Source organism: Pseudomyrmex gracilis, unplaced genomic scaffold, assembly GCF_002006095.1.
Source record: "Pseudomyrmex gracilis isolate BER0280 unplaced genomic scaffold, ASM200609v1 scaffold_1031, whole genome shotgun sequence".
Classification (NCBI taxonomy): domain Eukaryota; kingdom Metazoa; phylum Arthropoda; class Insecta; order Hymenoptera; family Formicidae; genus Pseudomyrmex; species Pseudomyrmex gracilis.
The window spans coordinates 1,564-19,176 of NW_018021615.1; the positions used below are offsets into that span (position 1 = coordinate 1,564).

Below are 17,613 nucleotides of genomic sequence, written 5' to 3' on the forward strand. Positions count from 1 at the left end.
TAACGCTGATACGGGTTGCAGACGATTCGCAAGAATCGTCAAGCGACTCTCAGCGCGCTCTCGCATTTTCGAACAAGCTAACGCTGATACGGGTTGCAGACGATTCGCAAGAATCGTCAAGCGACTCTCAGCGCGCTCTCGCATCTTTGAACGAGCTAACGCTGATACGGGTTGCAGACGATTCGCAAGAATCGTCAAGCAACTCTCAGCGCGCTCTCGCATCTTTGAACGAGCTAACGCTGATACGGGTTGCAGACGATTCGCAAGGATCGTCAAGCGACTCTCAGCGCTGGCTCTCGCGCCCGCGAACATAAAATCGCGGAAAAGAAACAGTGAATAAACTTCGGCAGCAACCGATCTCTAAAACCCGTGCCACTAGAAACTTACAATCGCGAATTTTAAATGGACTCGCCCGTTCCCGAAAAACGGTGGAGGTCGAGAAATACACTCAAGGGTTATCGGCGAAGAGCCGCAAAACGGGCCCGGAAACAGGCTGAGGCACAACGACAAACACCAGCCAAGACTCCCCTCACCGTACGAGACACCCCGCTAGGAAGTAGCAAAAACAGCAATAGCAATTATAATAGCTACACTGACACACTACCAGAATTGCGAACTCAGTCGCCTCCCCCGCGCTCTTCTCTACTCCGCCCTTCGCCACCATCCTCGCCCGAACTAGAATATTTAGGCGAGTGCCCCGCTGACCTCTCTCGTCCACGCACCTTCCCCCGTCCTCTCCATTTCCTAGCACTCGCTTCTGCCTATAAAATCACCACCCCTACCTTCACCGCGTATATAGTCGATCCTGAAAACCTCGATCCCCCCGAACTCCACCGAATAATCTCAACCTACCCTCCAGATGCCCTCCTCACGGTTAAATTCCCCCTCCTATCAGAACACAGGTTAGTCCCTGTGAGAGATTTTTATAAACTTTTCCCCCCTACTTCTTGTAAAATAACGGAAATCATAGAAGTTGAACTGGACTGAGTTCGCAATACAAACAACTCCATCACAAATTAAAAATGTATAATTATGTAGATCTGAGTCATCATAAACTATGTTACTGTAAATAAAATAACTACATAACTACATATAAAATTATGACGAACAAATATATACATTCGAGCATAAATATTGTCTAAACATTATTAAAGTAATTAAAAAGGCCGATACGAGCAGTACATACAGGATGATCGTGTATAAAATAGAATTCTTTATTAAAAAAAAACAGACGTTTCGATCCACAAGTTTGGACCTTCTTCAGTGTAATGTGTTACATTAAATTAAAACAAATACAAAACTGTGTACTGTAAACTGTGTACACAGTTTTGTATTTCACTCGATTGACATCACTCGATTGTATTGTGGTGATGTTGTGAATTATTAGTTTGTTTTAATTTAATGTAACACATTACACTGAAGAAGGTCCAAACTTGTGGATCGAAACGTCTGTTTTTTTTTAATAAAGAATTCTATTTTATACACGATCATCTTGTATGTACTGCTCGTATCGGCCTTTTTAATTACTTTGAACCTTTCACGAGCGATTGATTGATGAAACATTATTAATTGACCTCTTGCCCACCATCCCGCACCTTTAAACAGATCGCACAGTCTCGTCCCAGGCAATTGAGATTTGCGTCTCAGGCCTTAAAAAGAGACACACGAGCGAAGTCCAAAGAGCGACGGAGTAAGAGCGGCACACGACCGTTGACCCGTCCGCCGGACCCGAAAGATCGCTCGACTCTCGCACGCACACACGACCGTTTCTCCAAGTGTGCGTGTCAAGAGATAAGAAAAATTCGACTAGTGTTACGCTCCGCTCATGCCCGACCGTTTCCAGGGGCCAGGACGTACCAAAAGTATCTAAAATATAAAATGGAGCAGTTAATAAAATGTCGTCGACGTATCGAAAATAGAACAAGAGTTTAAAGGGTAATTTTTTTAAAACAGACGTTTCCAAGTCTTGCATAACGATATCTGATACTATGGGAGACAAAAGAGATCCCATGGGTACTCCAAAGGTTTGTTTAATTATTTTTTCATCAAAAGAGAAATATGTTGACCCTAGGGTGAATTTAATGACCTTAATAAATTCATTTAATGGAATTTTTGTCTTATTTTTGATATGCTTCTATCTGGTTTCAATTCCTGTGATAATTAAATCGATCGGCACATTTGTAAACAACGAAACGACATCAAGGAACAAAAGAACGTGACCATGAGGTAAAGTCAAATTATTAATTTTTTTCACCAATTTGAAACTGTTAAGTATACTACTGACGGCATTTGGAATGCTTTCCGAAAGAATTTTATTTAAATAATCAGCAAGATGATATAATGGGCTGTTTAATGAAGATACAATTAGTCGATATGGACAATCTTTTTTGTGTATCTTCGGTACACAGTATGCTCTTGGTAACATTGCATCACTGGATCTTAATGATTTGTATATCAAATCGTTGATGAGACCTTTTATTAACCAAAATTTTAGAGTATCATTAAGTTTAGTCTCGATTTTTTTGATAGAATTTTTTTGCACCGACGAATATGTATGTTCATCTTGTAGAATAATATTAATTTTTTCAATGTAAGAACTTTTTTGTAATGCCACAGTCATGTTACCCTTATCCGCTTGAGTGTATACAATGTTCGGATGTTCTTTAATAAATTGTGTTAATAATGCTGAATTTTTCTTCAATAATATCTCTATCTCATTAGGTTTCGGTGTGTGTGTTAAAAAATTTGTTAAAACTAGTATGAACCGCGATCTAGCAATCTCTTTTGTTTTGGCGTCAAAAAATCTAATACCACTTTCGAAATCGTTAATGTAAGCTAGCAAATCTTTCTTTCCCCCGTAAGGTAAGCTAAAGTTGTTACCTAACTGTAAAAGACTGACTATGTCTGTCGGAATGTCAACGGATGTTAAATTGATGAACCATTTGTCCTTGACCGCAAATAGGGAGGAAGATTGCTGATCACTTTTCATGTCATGCGGATTTACAGTAACTTCAATAAGTTCATTGATATTCATCAGTTTGTTGAAAGAATATTTAAAATTGGTTCTTTCTTCCAAAGGACAATTAATTTGTTTTTTTCCAAAAGTTAGGGATGTCTCTGGTTCAGAATTGGTAAATCCAATGAGATGATTATAAAAATCTTCGTATGAGCTTTACTGAACGTTTATTTGAATATAAGATGTAAATAATCCAAATGAGTAACTGTATTTCAAACGTTTCGACTATAGTTTTAGTCCTCCTCAGTGTCTGTATATTACAATAATACTACATAATTTGGCAACAGATATAAATATAAAATTATAATAGATGGAAAAACAATGAAAAACTNAAAAAATACCTTTAAACAAATTATAAAAGTGAAAACGTCAANGTGTTAAAATGGATGTTGTCAGACGGATTGTGTAGTCAACAATAAGGTAGTCAGATAATAACAAGAGTGTTACAATGATTAAGTTTCGTTTACAAGATAGCACATGGAAATGTTACTTATTGATGTNCTCCAATAAAGGCAAATATGCATTGTCTAGCAGATCTGTGTCCGTCATTTTATTGATNCTGTTTTTATGTAATTTTATGTGTAACATTTCAGATGTGAGACGTTTCTTGTAATTCGGTTCATGGTCTAATATGCGTATGGAGTCCCATAGGAAATTATGGCCTGTTTGTAAATGATGTTCTGCTAATACTGANTTTTTATTGAGTTTTATTACATTATTTTTGTGTTCTTTTGCCCTTGTGCAGAGTTGTCTTTTTGTTTGANNTATGTATGAAGACTCACAAGAGTCACAGGATATTTCATATACAACATTCTTCTGTTGATAAGTTGTTAATGGATCTTTATGTGTTTTGATAAACTTTTTTAGTTGGTTAAGATTTCTATATGATGATCTTGTATTAGGAATATCGATGTTGAATGAATTGTGATTGTGATTTTGTTGAATAGGAATGAAAGGAACAATAAAAAATTTTGTTTTATCGTGTGTATCAACTGATGTGTTGTTATTAATTTGATTTAATTTAGTGGAAAATAATGTTGTAAGTCTATTGTTGATGGATTTGAAGATGTAATCTAAAGGGTAACTATTATTGATCAAAATTTGTATGATTTCTAATAAATTTTTTTGGTGGAAAGATGGATCGGAAAGTAAGATTGCTCTGTCGACTAATGTGTATATAGTACCGGTTTTGTGGCATTTAGGGTTTTGTGAGAGGTAATGTAAATAACGCCCTGAGAAGGTGGGTTTGTGATACCAATCACAAACTATTATGCCATTCTCAAGAACGATATTCAAATCTAAAAAGCTGATTCTATTGTTATCCTGTAACTCATGAGTAAATTTCAATCTATTATGTATAAAATTAAACGTGTCAACCACAGTATTGATTTGGTTCATTGGGATGGAAAGAATAATATCATCCACATATCTAAAATAAAAAGGTATATTGAATTTCAATGAGTTGAGTGCTTTTAATTCCAGGTCTTGTAAAGTAATATCTGCAATTATAGGTGATAAGGGGGATCCCATTGGTGTACCAAAAGTTTGTTTATAAATTTTATTGTTAAAAGTGAAGTATGTGGATNACATTATAAATTGTAATGCAATTATGAATTGTTGTAAACTGATCTTANTACCTAGTTTGATGTATTTCCATCTTCGAGAGACGGCATCTAATGCTAAATCTGTTGGAACGTTTGTAAATAATGATGTTACATCAAGTGAACAAATGATGTAGTTATTATCGATTTTTAAACCAGAAANTGTGTTGTAAAGATGGAAGCTGTCTTTTATATGGAATGGAGAGAATGGAATATTTTCATATAGTATTTTATGAAGATAGAGTGAAATCTTATGTAATGGACTATCTATGGTTGACACGATTAATCTGAACGNGTGATTTATCTTATGGATTTTGGGGACTCCATATGNTCTTGGAAGCAATGCATCACTTGCACTAAGAAATCTTTTTTTGTTGTCGTCAATAAAACCTCTGTGTAACCAACAAGTTAATATGTCATTAAGATCTGATTTAATTTTATTCAATGGATTTTTATTAATCACAACGTAGGTGTTTTGGTCATTTAATAAAGAATTAATGCTTGAAATATAAGAGTTTCTAGACAACGCTACGGTAGTATTACCCTTGTCCGCTCTAGTNAAAATGACATCAGGGTTTTTTTGGAGAAAATTTTTAACAGCGTTGGATTTATCTAACAGGTCTTTCTCTAAAGCAGTCAAACCAATCTTATGTCTGACGAACTCATTCAAATAATTGCTAGTGTAATTACGAATATTAGCTTTAGTTTTTGAATCAAATTGATATATGTTGTTTTCAACGTCTTTAATCATCTCGATTACTGATTTGTTTTTATTATGTCTAATAGGTAAGGTGAATCGTTCACCTAATTGGATGAGCTCTNCGACTTGACTTGGGATCGGCTTGTCTGTCAAATTAACAAACCAAGAGTTGTTTAATTTAATCCTAGGGTTTGTAAGCATGTCATTATTTAAAAATTGTTGTGGAGATATATTAACTTTGATGGAATTAAGATGGGTCTTATTGAAGCTGAAGTTGACATTTTTATGAAAAGTGAATTTTTTATGATTGTTGGAAATATTAAGATGTGTGGATTTGTTGGTTTGATTGATGTAATAGGTGATAGGTGTTATGTTTTTAATAGCTTTGTGTTTTAACCATTTGATTTTTTGATTAAGGATGTTTTGTTTTCTTACGTAAAAACGATGCATTGCCTCCCGTTGGGAACATATAAATGTACATAATAGGCTATGTGGTAACTTATTATATAATGATTCGACAATGTTGTTTAATATTNTTTGTGTGAATTCAATATTACGGTAGCAATCGTTGAGTTCTAGTTTCAAAATTTTGTATTGAAATTTGTTAATATGGTGTGTGACTTTAACTCTGTTGCGATAATAATTTAAATTAGGTATTTTCGAAAAGACGTTATATAAATGTTTCGGAATTAGATTCTCGCTTATGCATTTTCTTATAAACCCTATGTGTAATTTGTTGTTGATTATAGAATAGTTGTGTTTAATGAATTCCTTCATACTATACTTGACTCTGTTGCCAAAATACATTTCAATGAAGGTGAAGAACGAATGGTGTTGTTTTCGATTATGTCTGTGTGATTGTTTTTTTCTGTTCGGACACATAGTATTTTATTGGTTGTATCTTTCTCATAGATTCAACTTGTTTATTGTATATCAAATGGTTTATTTTAGTTTTTGTCTTATAGCTTTGATAATTATGAAATCTATGTAAAAATTTGTCCTGAGTAAAAAAACATCTGTTTAACAAATTTGTTGGTATGTTTTCATGCAGTTTTTTTGTTATATCGAAAATGGATTCCTTGAAGTAGCGTAATTTGTTAAACGTGTCGCGGATTTCAATTTGTAATGTATTGTGAAAGAAGCGTTTTAAGTTTCTTCTCATGAAATAAAACAAGAGTAATGCTGAATCTCATTTGAATATTTAACAGAGTTACAAATTTGCGATGGAATGACATTGATCTGTTTAGTTTGAATCAAGTAGTTTAAATATCGTATTCGAGTAATATTAACTTCCGGTTGTATGAGCTCTACTGCTTATTATTATTATTATATAAAATTAAACTTTTTATGTTTGTGTACAATACTTATAATAGTTGAAATAATATTTTATTTTAAATTAATAATATATATAATAAATTGGTTACCAATAAAATTTAGTTTTTAGAATATATTTTTAACGTAAATATAAGCCTATTTTACGATTAGATAAAACTTGATTCCGCTGCTGCGTTTACCGCTTAATGGAACATTAGAGAAAAAATACAGCAGCGGAAAATAAATCGTAATAAAATAAACCAATAACTTTTCTGTATTGTTGAACAAAAATCTGGAGAAGAAGAGACTGTTTTCTGAAAAATCACGAAGTCAATAGGCACGACATAAAAAAATAATACGATATAAAAAAGTAACAAAAATCTGTGATATTTAATTATGGAAGCACAAGATAGTTTATACAGCATTTGGTGACTAAGGTTTTCCGCTCGTAATTAGTAAAGTTATTCATACAGAAAAAACTACATATATAAATGATATATATAAAGACAGTAAACTATTTGCATATCGAGGTTATCTTCGTTTATTTCGCGAATTACAGCGGTAAAATTTATAACGGAACGACGCGAAGAGGGCGGAATGACTATGATTGATCGCGCTGGTTCCGCGCATTCCGTGCCACTATGGATTTCTGCTTAATGAAACGCCCTTAGAGCTGTGGCACATAAAAATATAAGCAATAGAGACTTTCGATGGCGCCGTTCGAGTGGAAACACGTTTTCCCGCGCTCTCCTGCTTTTGCATTCCTTTTTTCACGTTTTTCTACTGCTATCTGTGATTTGTGCACGATCTTTGCCCCCCTCTGGGGTTTCTCGCTGCTCCCGGGAGTGACTTTGGCCTGGACTGTGAACTCGAGTGTAAGACAGAAAACTGTCCGCAGTTAACCTAACAAGTGAGTTACAGCCAGATGGCGAGCTTTTGCCTTCCCCGGTTTATGAAGAACTAGGCGAAGATTTACGCCTTTTCTTTATAAATCAGCCTCTTCCGGCTCCGAAGATGGATGATCCACCCTCGGATCCGAAAATGGACACGAGTGTGAATCTGAAACGGCCTCATCCGTCAACTGACAAAGAGGTCTCTATCAGTGGCTCATCGTCATCGAAAGCTGCAAACATAAAAGGAAAGAAGAATGTACGGAAGGCGGCTCCTGGTTCGCCGACCTCACAGCTCCCGGAGACCGAAACATCTGCTGTTCAGCGGGCGGGAGAAGACGTGGACCTGTTGCCACCTCTCTCTACAGACCTGTCATCTGGTGAAGAGAGCTGCCGCCGCGTGATAATCCCCCACTCGACGGTAAAAAGCAACGCTAACTCCTTAACGGTAAGAGAAGCTCTGCCTCAAAAGTACGGTGTTTTTACGAAAGCCTCTTTCGTTGTTTATTTCCGAGTTCAAACTGCCGTCGGATCACAGAAGAGACAGATATCGCTAGTCTCCATATCGAAAAAGCTTTCTTCGTCTAATATCAAGTATTCAAGTATTCACAGGTATTCTAGAAACACGTGGAAAGCAATTTTTCCGTCCAAGGTGGCCGCCAACATTTCTATTTTGAACCAGTATGTTTGTGAAGCGGGACTGGCTGCTTATATCCCTGGATATAAACTAAGCAGGAAAGTCCGCGTGAGAGAAATCCCCCTGGACATGTCTCTGGAAAAACTAAAACAAGCAGTTGAGGATAAAAATTCAAACGTAATGATTTTAAAGCTTTTCCGTCTTAGACGTCGTGACAGATCTACCAAAGAATGGGTAGACTCTGAAACAGTTTGCCTGGAACTGGCCGGGGAATCAGCACCGGAATCCCTTCTCATCTTGAAAACGGTTAACCCTGTGCAACCTTACGTTCCGACGGTTCGTATGTGCTACAATTGTGACCGTTTCGGTCACATTAGTAAGTTCTGCGAGAGCGATGCTCGCTGCCTCACTTGTGCAGGCAGCCACAAAAACAACAAGGACAACCCGTGCAGTAACACTAAACTGTGCGTTAATTGCAAAGGAGCTCACGCTACCATAGACCGGTCCTGTCCGATATATAAACGACAAATGGAGATTTCAAAGGTCATGGCGTTCGACAATCTCCTTTTCTTCGAGGCTCGAGCTGTTGTTCTTCGCGCCAAGAGAAACACTAACACTCCTGCGCCGATCAAGTCTTTGAAAAATTTCCCCCCTCTTCCTAGTCGAGAGGGAGTCTCTTTGGTGAATTCGCCAATCGCCACGAAATCGGCCAAATTAGTGTGGACATGGCCCCTTGGAGCCCGATTTTGTGGAGAGGAAGTCAAGGAACGTGTGTTACAATTGGTAGATCGTATAATGCGAGCTGAGAATATAGACACTTTGCTCATGCGTATAGGTAACACCCTCGACCTACACTCTAAGTTAGACAAAAACTAAATTTTACTGTATGTAAGAGCGATATTTATTCACATGCATGCTTCTAAAGTTAAGTGCGACCCGTTTGGGCTTGTTTATTGGAACGCTAAATCGGTCTTACCGCGTTTTACAGAACTTGCGCGTCATAGCATGTTCTACAATTTTATTTTAATTTCAGAGACGTGGCTCACGCCGGCAAACACTTTCATCTTGAGGAGTTTCGACACGGTGAGGGAGGACAGGACGGGCAGTCCCGGAAGGGGAGTCATGATTTTAGTCAACCGTTCAATTAGGTATCGTCGAGTGCCTAGTGTGTTTGACTGCGGAGGTAAGGTTGAGGCTTGTGCGGTAAAGGTGTTCATACAAGGCGAACCGTTGGTTCTAGTAGCGTGTTACCGACCTCCGGGCTCGAGGGTTGTGTCGGTCGTAGAGTAGCAAAGGTTTGTGTCGCAGTTCGGTGGAAAAAGGGTGGTTTTCGGGGGCGACTTTAACGCCCACCACGTGGGCTGGGAGTCTTCGCGTACGTGCTCCGCGGGTAGAGCTCTCTGGAAGGCGTTTCATGATTCCGACCTTATCCTGCTAAATGACGGCTCACCTACTTACATTAGTGACTCCTATCGTTCGCGTTCAGTTTTAGACCTGACTTTTGCTCATAGCTCTGTGGCTTTGCGCTTGTCGTGGAGGATGGGTACTGATCCTTGAGACAGTGACCACTTTTCGGTTTTTGTCTCTTTTGGGATGCATCCAGACACCCCGTTACCTTTTAGACGTTTTGCTAAGCTGTACTCGGTTCGAACAGATTGGAAAGTCTTTCAGAGTTCGGTTGACGCCGATGTTACGGCTCTCTCGTCCTCGATCGAGAATGTCGAGATCTCGTATAACACTTTTGTTTTGCTAGTGGTAAACGCTCTGGTGTTGGCGACCTGAAGGGGTCCGCCCTTCTGGGGAAAGACTCCCGGTTAGTCACCCACTTTGTCTCTGGTGGTCGCCAGAATGTGATAAGCTTCTGCGTCAGCAAAAAGCGGCGCTGGCACGTTTCAAGTTTTCTAGATCGCGCGAGGATTTCTTTGGATATAGATGACAGGTTAATCAAACTCGCAAGGGTCTTTGAAAAGCTAAACAGGAAAGTTTTCGCAGGTTCTGTTCCGGTCTCCGTAAGGATTCCAATCCTTCACATGTGTGGAGCGTCATGAAAGACTCTGAGTGTCGTTGGAACCGTACTGAGACGGATAAAGCTTATACGGAAGACAAAGTAAATCGAATCCGTTGTCAGGTGGAATCTCTGTGTCCGCCGTGGGTATTCACTCCTATCCCCTCTTTTGACTACAAATGCGCCGACTCCTTTCTTGATCAACTCTTCTCCTCAATTAAACTTGAAGTGATTCTGGACGGAGTTAACTCCAGGTCTAGTCATGGATTGGATAAGGTCGACCATCTAGTTATTAAAAACCTACCATCTTTGGTAAGGTGGTAGGTTTTTAATAACTAGGCTGCGCCTAAGGCTGCGCTTTTGATTTTGTATAATGCCATTTTTCAATCCGGACACTTTCCGTCCGAGTGGCGAAAGTTCCTTGTTTTCTTCATTCCTAAGTCGGATGGAGTAAAGTTTCGGCCTATCTTGTTAGCGTCTTGTTTGTGTAAAACATTGGAGCGAATGATCGTCAACCGGCTAAACTGGTGGCTAGAGTTTCATCAAAAACTCCCGAACTCTCAGTTTGGCTTCCGGAAACAACATTTGTGCATTGATAATCTCACTCTCCTGTATGGAGAAATTATTAAGAGCTTTCAAGGACTGTATATCCAGAAAGATGGCCGACAGGGGATGGTGTCGGCCATCTTTCTGGATATACAGTCGGCGTACGACAATGTATTGGCAGATGTTCTCTTGGAAAAGATTGTTGCTTTGGGAGTTCCCCCGCAAACAGCAAAATTTGTTTCGGACTAATTTAGTTTCGGAGCGACAGTTTACCTGCCGATTCGAAGACTTTGAAGATGTTAGGTGGGTCTACAGGGGCCTTCTCCAGGGATGCGTTCTCAGCCCCCTTATCGAGTTGGATCGGGTTTGCCCCCCTGGGTGCAAGGTGGTGCAGTACGCTGATGATGTCTGTCTTTATACGTCTACGCCGGAAGTCGACGCTGGCCTGGCTATCCTAGAACGTGCGGTGGATAACACTTCCGCGGTCCTGGATCCCTTAGGCCTAAGTCTCTCGACGACCAAAACCCAGTTGTGTGTCTTCAGTCGCAAGGATAGAAAGGTGATGGAACGAGTTCGCACGGGTGGCGGGTTGGCCCGCAGACGTCGGGCGCTTTGGATCACGGTGCTGGACATCAAGGTTTTCTCAGTGCCGAGAGTAAAATTTCTCGGTATGACTTTCCAGTCGAATGATACAATGGCCACTGTGAGAGGCCACCCTCTGCGGGAACTGTTGGAAAGCGTTCACTCTTCGCTGCAAGCGCCTCACGGTGTGGACCGAGTTGGCTCGTTCCCGCTGGTGGGGGCTTTCGGCGAGGTTCGCCGATGGGCTGGCTCTTTGTATTTGTCTAAGATTACAGTTTGTTTCTCGTATGGCTTTAAGCCACTTTTGTTATGCCCGGTGAACCTCGATGTCGGGTCGTCCTTGCGTGGGGGACCTGACACGGAGGTCGGTTTCAGGTCGACCTTTTGTAAAGAGCTGGGAAACTCGGTTTGCATCTTCACGGATGCTTCGCGATCGGAGGGTGCTCCCTTTTCAGGTTACGCGTTAGTCTCACAGGATGAAGGATATCTGCGCCGCTTTAAGTCAGTGGGTTTTGTTTTATTCTTCTGCGTGGAGGCCATGGCTGTCGTCGAGACCTTGGAGCTGGCTCTAGCGGAGGGGTGGCGGGCTGTCACGGTCTTTTCGGACTCGCGATCGGTTCTTTCAGTTGTTCAGGCCAGGTTCAATCCCAGCAGCAGCTCGTATCTTGTACTTCGGATTAAATTTCTGATGTTGGAATTGTCTGATCGAGGCGTAGAGGTCAGGTTGATTTGGATTCCTGCTCATTGTGGAATAGCCAGCAATGAACGAGCCGATGCTCTCGCAAGAGACGCCGTTAGGTGTGGTCGAGACTCACGCGTGGGCGTACCTCTAGGAGAAATCAAGAATTTTTGGAAATCAAGGATAAGATCGGATCTGATAACGTGGTGCCGAAGGGAGGCACAGAGAAAGGGTAGTTTTTATTGCGGTCGCTTCTTACCCACTGATAGGCGACCGTGGTTCGAGTCCTGGAATTTGAATCGGAGATCTGTGATCTCTATTAACCGCCTCCGCAGCGGACACACCTCACTGCGCGCGAGCCTGCACAGATTTAATATAGTGGACTCGCTCCTCTGCCAGGCGTGTGGCCTGGAGGAAACGGCAAACCATGTTTTTTGGGAATGCCCAGAATATGAAGAGCAACCCTGATAGCCACCTGTCTGTTTTTGCTGTCATGTTGCCGAAAACAAAACGCTTGAGTTTTCAGTAAATTTAGAACAAGGTCAGGCATTTGTCTTTGGTTTGACATGACACGTATTCAACATGTGTTGCCGACATTTTGCTGTATATTTGCTGTCGACGGTTTATCACTAACATAAAGAGCAACATGACAACAAGTTGTCAACAACACGTGTCATAAATTTCAGCAAAAATACAATATGTCGAAAACGGACAAATATATATATATGGGTGGGATTTGAACTAGAGATTTTCATATTTGCAATTTCTGCACTCAGTCCGCGAGACTACTTGTTCCTAAAATATAATTATTTTTTAATCGACGTTGATGTTGTTTTGACTTGGGTTCTTAACGAATTAAAAATCTCTTGGTTTTGATCGGGCAAGTTTGAACCGTTGTGCAGAGTGTTGTGCAAATATATTGAAAGCAATATCTTTTATCCAAGCGTTTCGGTTTTTATTTTAAACCTTCTTCAGTGGATTACTAAAATTTGTGTATTTACATGTGTTTACATTGGAGGTAATCTTAATAATTTTACAATTAAAATAATTTTAACGGAGACTTTGATAATTATTTTTGTCTACTTATTCTAAAAAACGGTCATTCGTTTTTGACATTTAATGGGCTACAAAATAGAATAAATATATGTCAACAGTTTTTACCAACCATACGACAGAAGTACAGACATCGGTGTCTTGTTTTGTTACCGTCATGTTGCTCTTATGTTGCCAAAAACGAATAACAAAGCAAAAAGTTTTCTATGAATAAAAGTCATTTTGTTGACAACGTAATAAACAATAGTTGCTCTTCGTTTGCTCTGAATCTGCTGACACAAAATGTCTCAAATTTGCCCTCGTGTTGTCGATTACGTATGACTATGCATCATGTTTTCAGCAAATACATAGCAACTACTTTAAAACTTTAGCTCAGCATGAAGTTACATCATTTTGCAAAACATGCTTGGCTATCAGGGAACGTAAACCCCTACGATCCGCGCTGGTCCGGGCGATCGGATTCCTCCCTCACCCGGTCGAATCCCTGATTGCCTGACAATTACTCTGACAAAGAGATTACGTTACCCATCTGCTGATTTATATGTTTTATACCATTATTTATTTAATCTTTTAAACAAAGTTGGATTGCATCAGCCGTATCGGTTGGATGTACGTAGTTACGCTGTGAATATTTTTGGACAATTGTCGGTGTTTTACACCACATTTCCGGTGTTTTATACCACTTTCTTTATTATTATCTTTAATTTAAACAAATATACAACTCCGTGGCGTCAGGAACCCAATCCACGGTTTTAAACCTGTTATCAAAAAGACATAGAATGGCGTATGGACTAGCTTTATAGATCCACTGAGCCAAAAGAGCACCAAACCAACCTTAATCTTTTAAACATTTTATTATGCCTCCACTTAGCTTATGGTGGCTCACAAGACAATGATAATCATAAGAAAAACTTTTATCTTATTTGTTTCTCTTTTTATAAAACTTTAAGTTTCTTTCGTCGACTCATTTCTGATTACATTTGTTACTTTTGTTTGCACTTAGATACACTAAGTGCAATTCGCCGATCTCATCTTGATTACTATAAGCATTAATTTTAAGGTTCGTTCATTGGGAGAGTACCATATACATACATCTCCCGTTCTTTGTTCACTCCACCTTGGGAACTTTCCAGCTACGTACACAGGCGACACTGTGCCTATTAGTGTGAGAAAGAGCATATCAGTGTGTTTCACTCACACTAGTGGACACTGTGTTGCACAGTGTCGCCTGTGTATGTAACTGAAAAGCTCTTTGTATGCAAAATCTTAAACCGTCCTGTCATACAATGTACGCCTTATAGGAGCAATCCTGCGGCATATGTATATTTTCTCTAACAAAAAAATATAAGCAATAAGTTTTCGTCTGCGTTCCAATATTCACTGCCAGTACTAAAAATCTATACTTTACGTCACATGTGCTCTACATTTCCAGACTGGCAGTGAATATGGGAACGCAGCTTTAAACAGTAAGCGAATCAACCAATCACAGTCGAGCAGTAACGTCTGAATTCAGAGCCTTCCAACTCGCGCACGGCGTGCGGTTTGCGCATATATGTAATACTCCTATATTGCTAGTACGGTGCCGACCTGAAGCTCACCGTTACGGTGCAGACAATATAGTAGCCTCTCTCTCCAGCTGCTTTGTGCGCATGCGGTGAACATTGGGTGCGTTCAGACAACTCAACAGTTGCACAACTGTTGAGAGATAATCACTTCTGATTGGATCATACTTTTGGAACCGCAGCAAATTTTGAAGAATAGTCCTATCATAAGTGATAATCTCTCAACCGTTGAGTTGTCTGAACGCACCCATTCAAGCTTGCGCATTTCTCTTTTTCGCGTTCTTTCTCTCACTTTCTAATGCTTTGTCTCGCTCGCACTCACTTGGTAGATGCGCCTGCGCATAATGACGCTCGACCATCTATGCTCATATTTGGACTTCGTGCGTCTCCCTTTCTCGGGCCTCGTGCCTCTCATTGCGAAGATACGCGACTAGCAATATAGAAGTATTACATATATGGGTTTGCGCCATAAAATTTCTACGCAATCACATGATCAGTTGGAAAACTCTGTCTTAGGGCCATTACACGTGAAAAAATTTTAGCCGTAACCGTAAGGTCGTAAGCAATTTAACCAATTACAGACCAGTATTATCTTACATTAGTTGGAATGCTGGCCAGCGATTGGTCGATTTGCTTACGACCTTGCGACTACGTCTAAATTTTTGCTACGTGCAATGGCCTTTAATTGCCTTATTGCTTGATTATGATTGGTTGATAAATATGCTTATACGTTTTTTCAGTAGTTTCCGAATGTTTCCAATAAGACACACAAACACTGAACTGTAATATAGAACGCGCCTTGCCATTTTGCGAGCTGTCCGCGATAGAGAGCTTCACAGCTAGGATCTCTGTCTTTGTCTTGTCGCTGATTGGTTGAAATTTGAACGAGTACAGTCCGAGACAAAAGAACAACGAAAAGTGAAGAATGACTGCGTTCAGCAGAAATCAGCGCTTAGCAATTGCTGAGCGCTAATTTGTATTTTACAATAAAAAATAAATTTTCTTATTATAATGAATAAAATAATAAGTATTATAAATAAAGCATCTAAATAAATAAAACTAAATATTGCACAAATGCAGGTACAAATGATTTGTTGAAAGAAACGTGATTAATTTGTACTTAAATAACTACCATGGAATAAGATTGTAAACGTGACTCTAATTTTGTTAAGAAAAAATTTATCCTGAAAAAAAAATATGAATAAAAATAATATTCTAAATAAAAAATTTTATTTAAATTACACAGCCACACCAAAAAAATTTTTTTCTGATCTGAGAGTCTGACCATGTTTACTATATGTTTTTGGGGTCGCTGAATCCGAATCCGAGGTCTATTTAACCTCATCACATCAAGATTTTGTCATAACCTCAAAAAACTCATAATTTAAGCTATTAAACACATATAACCCTAAGATTGAAGTTGTAATCTGAAAACCCAAGTTCTTAAACCCCATAACTCACTTAACCCCATAACCCACTTAATCTCATTTTTTTTTTACAAGGGGAAATCTTTTATGGATACCCCGGCCTGTAAGAGCAGACCAAGATTATGTGGGATTACTTCAGAAGGAGCGTACCCACTAAAACCACCTTGAGGCTCCTCGTGCGCTCTGGGAGGGAACATGGAAAGCCGGAAGACTGTAACGTCACGGTTTCCTTCCCGCGTCTGGGTGCCACTCACATGGCACCGCACCCCCGCGACGACAGAAGGGAGCCTATCCCCTCCTGCCGACTCCTGTGTTCGCGTGCAATGTCCGAGAAGGCCCTTACCTTCCCGGACTGCGAACTTTGACTACCCTCTCTCCCGCCTGCTGTGGGGTAGTTTTAGGACATCCCAACGAGACGAGGGAGAAACGAGTCCCTTTTTCCTGCGCTAGAACTAAGGAACTTGGTCCCCAGCCCTTATCCGGACCAGAAACTGACCTTGACGCAGGCGCTCCACGTCTTCCTTAACGCGCAGCACCTTCTCGCAGAAAGTGAGGAAGGTGCGCCACCTCTCGAGGTCCCCGACCGCCTGTCGGAAGACAGACGGGAGGGACACGTCAGGGCCGAAAGCCTCGTGCAAGGCCGCTCTCTCCTCACTCCACGTGGTGCACTCTTCGAGAGTGTGAGCCGCAGTGTCGACCGCAACTCCGCAGTGCTCACACTCCGGGGTGCCCACCCTGCCTATTCGGTGCAGGAATGTACCGAACACTCCGAGGCCCGTAACCATCTGGGTAGATCGGAACGTTATCCAGAGGTACGAGCGCTCCACCCAGTCTACCAGGACCGGCCCCACTGCTTCCCGAACCCTCTGTCTCGGGAGAAATGGGTTCTCTAAACGGTGCTGCCACCGCAGCACCATTTGTTCGTGGGCCCTTGACCGGGCCTGCCGAACTTCCTCCGGATTCAGATCCCGGCCAGCTTCACGCGCCTTCTCCAGCGCCGCTTGTACACCTCGGCGTACGCACTCGCCAACAAGTCGACTAGGGAGATCCGCGCGAACACTCGAACGGATTCGAGAGCCGCGGTTCGATAGGCCCGCACGACCCGGCCTCCCACCAGTCGCTGAACCGAGGCCAACGGGGCTGCCGCCCGGCCTACCCCAATCTCCCTGTGCCACACCGGGGCACTATACATCATGACAGAATGTACGACGTTAGAGTATAACTTTCGCACACTCTGCCGCGGACCCTCAAGTTTGGGGAGGAGCCGACTCAGAGCCCAGGCCACCTTGCGGGCCTTACGGGCCACGTAGTCGAAGTGGACTCCGAATTTCCATTTTTCTTGTCGTCCACTTGGAGACCCAGGTACTTCATGTGGGAGGTGGACTCCACCCGGGTTAACCCTACCCACACCGTTACACGGTCGCCCCCCCCCCCGACAGCGAGAAGGTCGGAAGACCACCGCCTCCGTTTTTGCTGATGCCAGTACCAGGCCCAGCGGCTCCATGCGGCGGGACACCGCCGCAATCGCCAAGGATGCCCGCTCCGTCGCCACCCGTTCGTCGTGTCCACCCGACAAGACAAGGGTGTCGTTCGCGTAGCAA

The 17,613-nt window shown here is 41.2% G+C and overlaps 1 protein-coding gene across 1 annotated transcript; it reads right to left on the bottom strand.

Annotated features, from left to right (window-relative positions):
• Nucleotides 1–16,464: 16,464 nt before the first annotated feature.
• Nucleotides 16,465–17,383, bottom strand: LOC109861783. The gene is made up of 2 exons (XM_020441590.1): nucleotides 17,312–17,383; nucleotides 16,465–17,196 (listed from the first exon to the last, which is right to left on the bottom strand). Exons 1-2 carry the CDS (start codon nucleotides 17,381–17,383, stop codon nucleotides 16,465–16,467), a joined length of 804 nt encoding a protein of 267 aa, XP_020297179.1.
• Nucleotides 17,384–17,613: the final 230 nt, after the last annotated feature.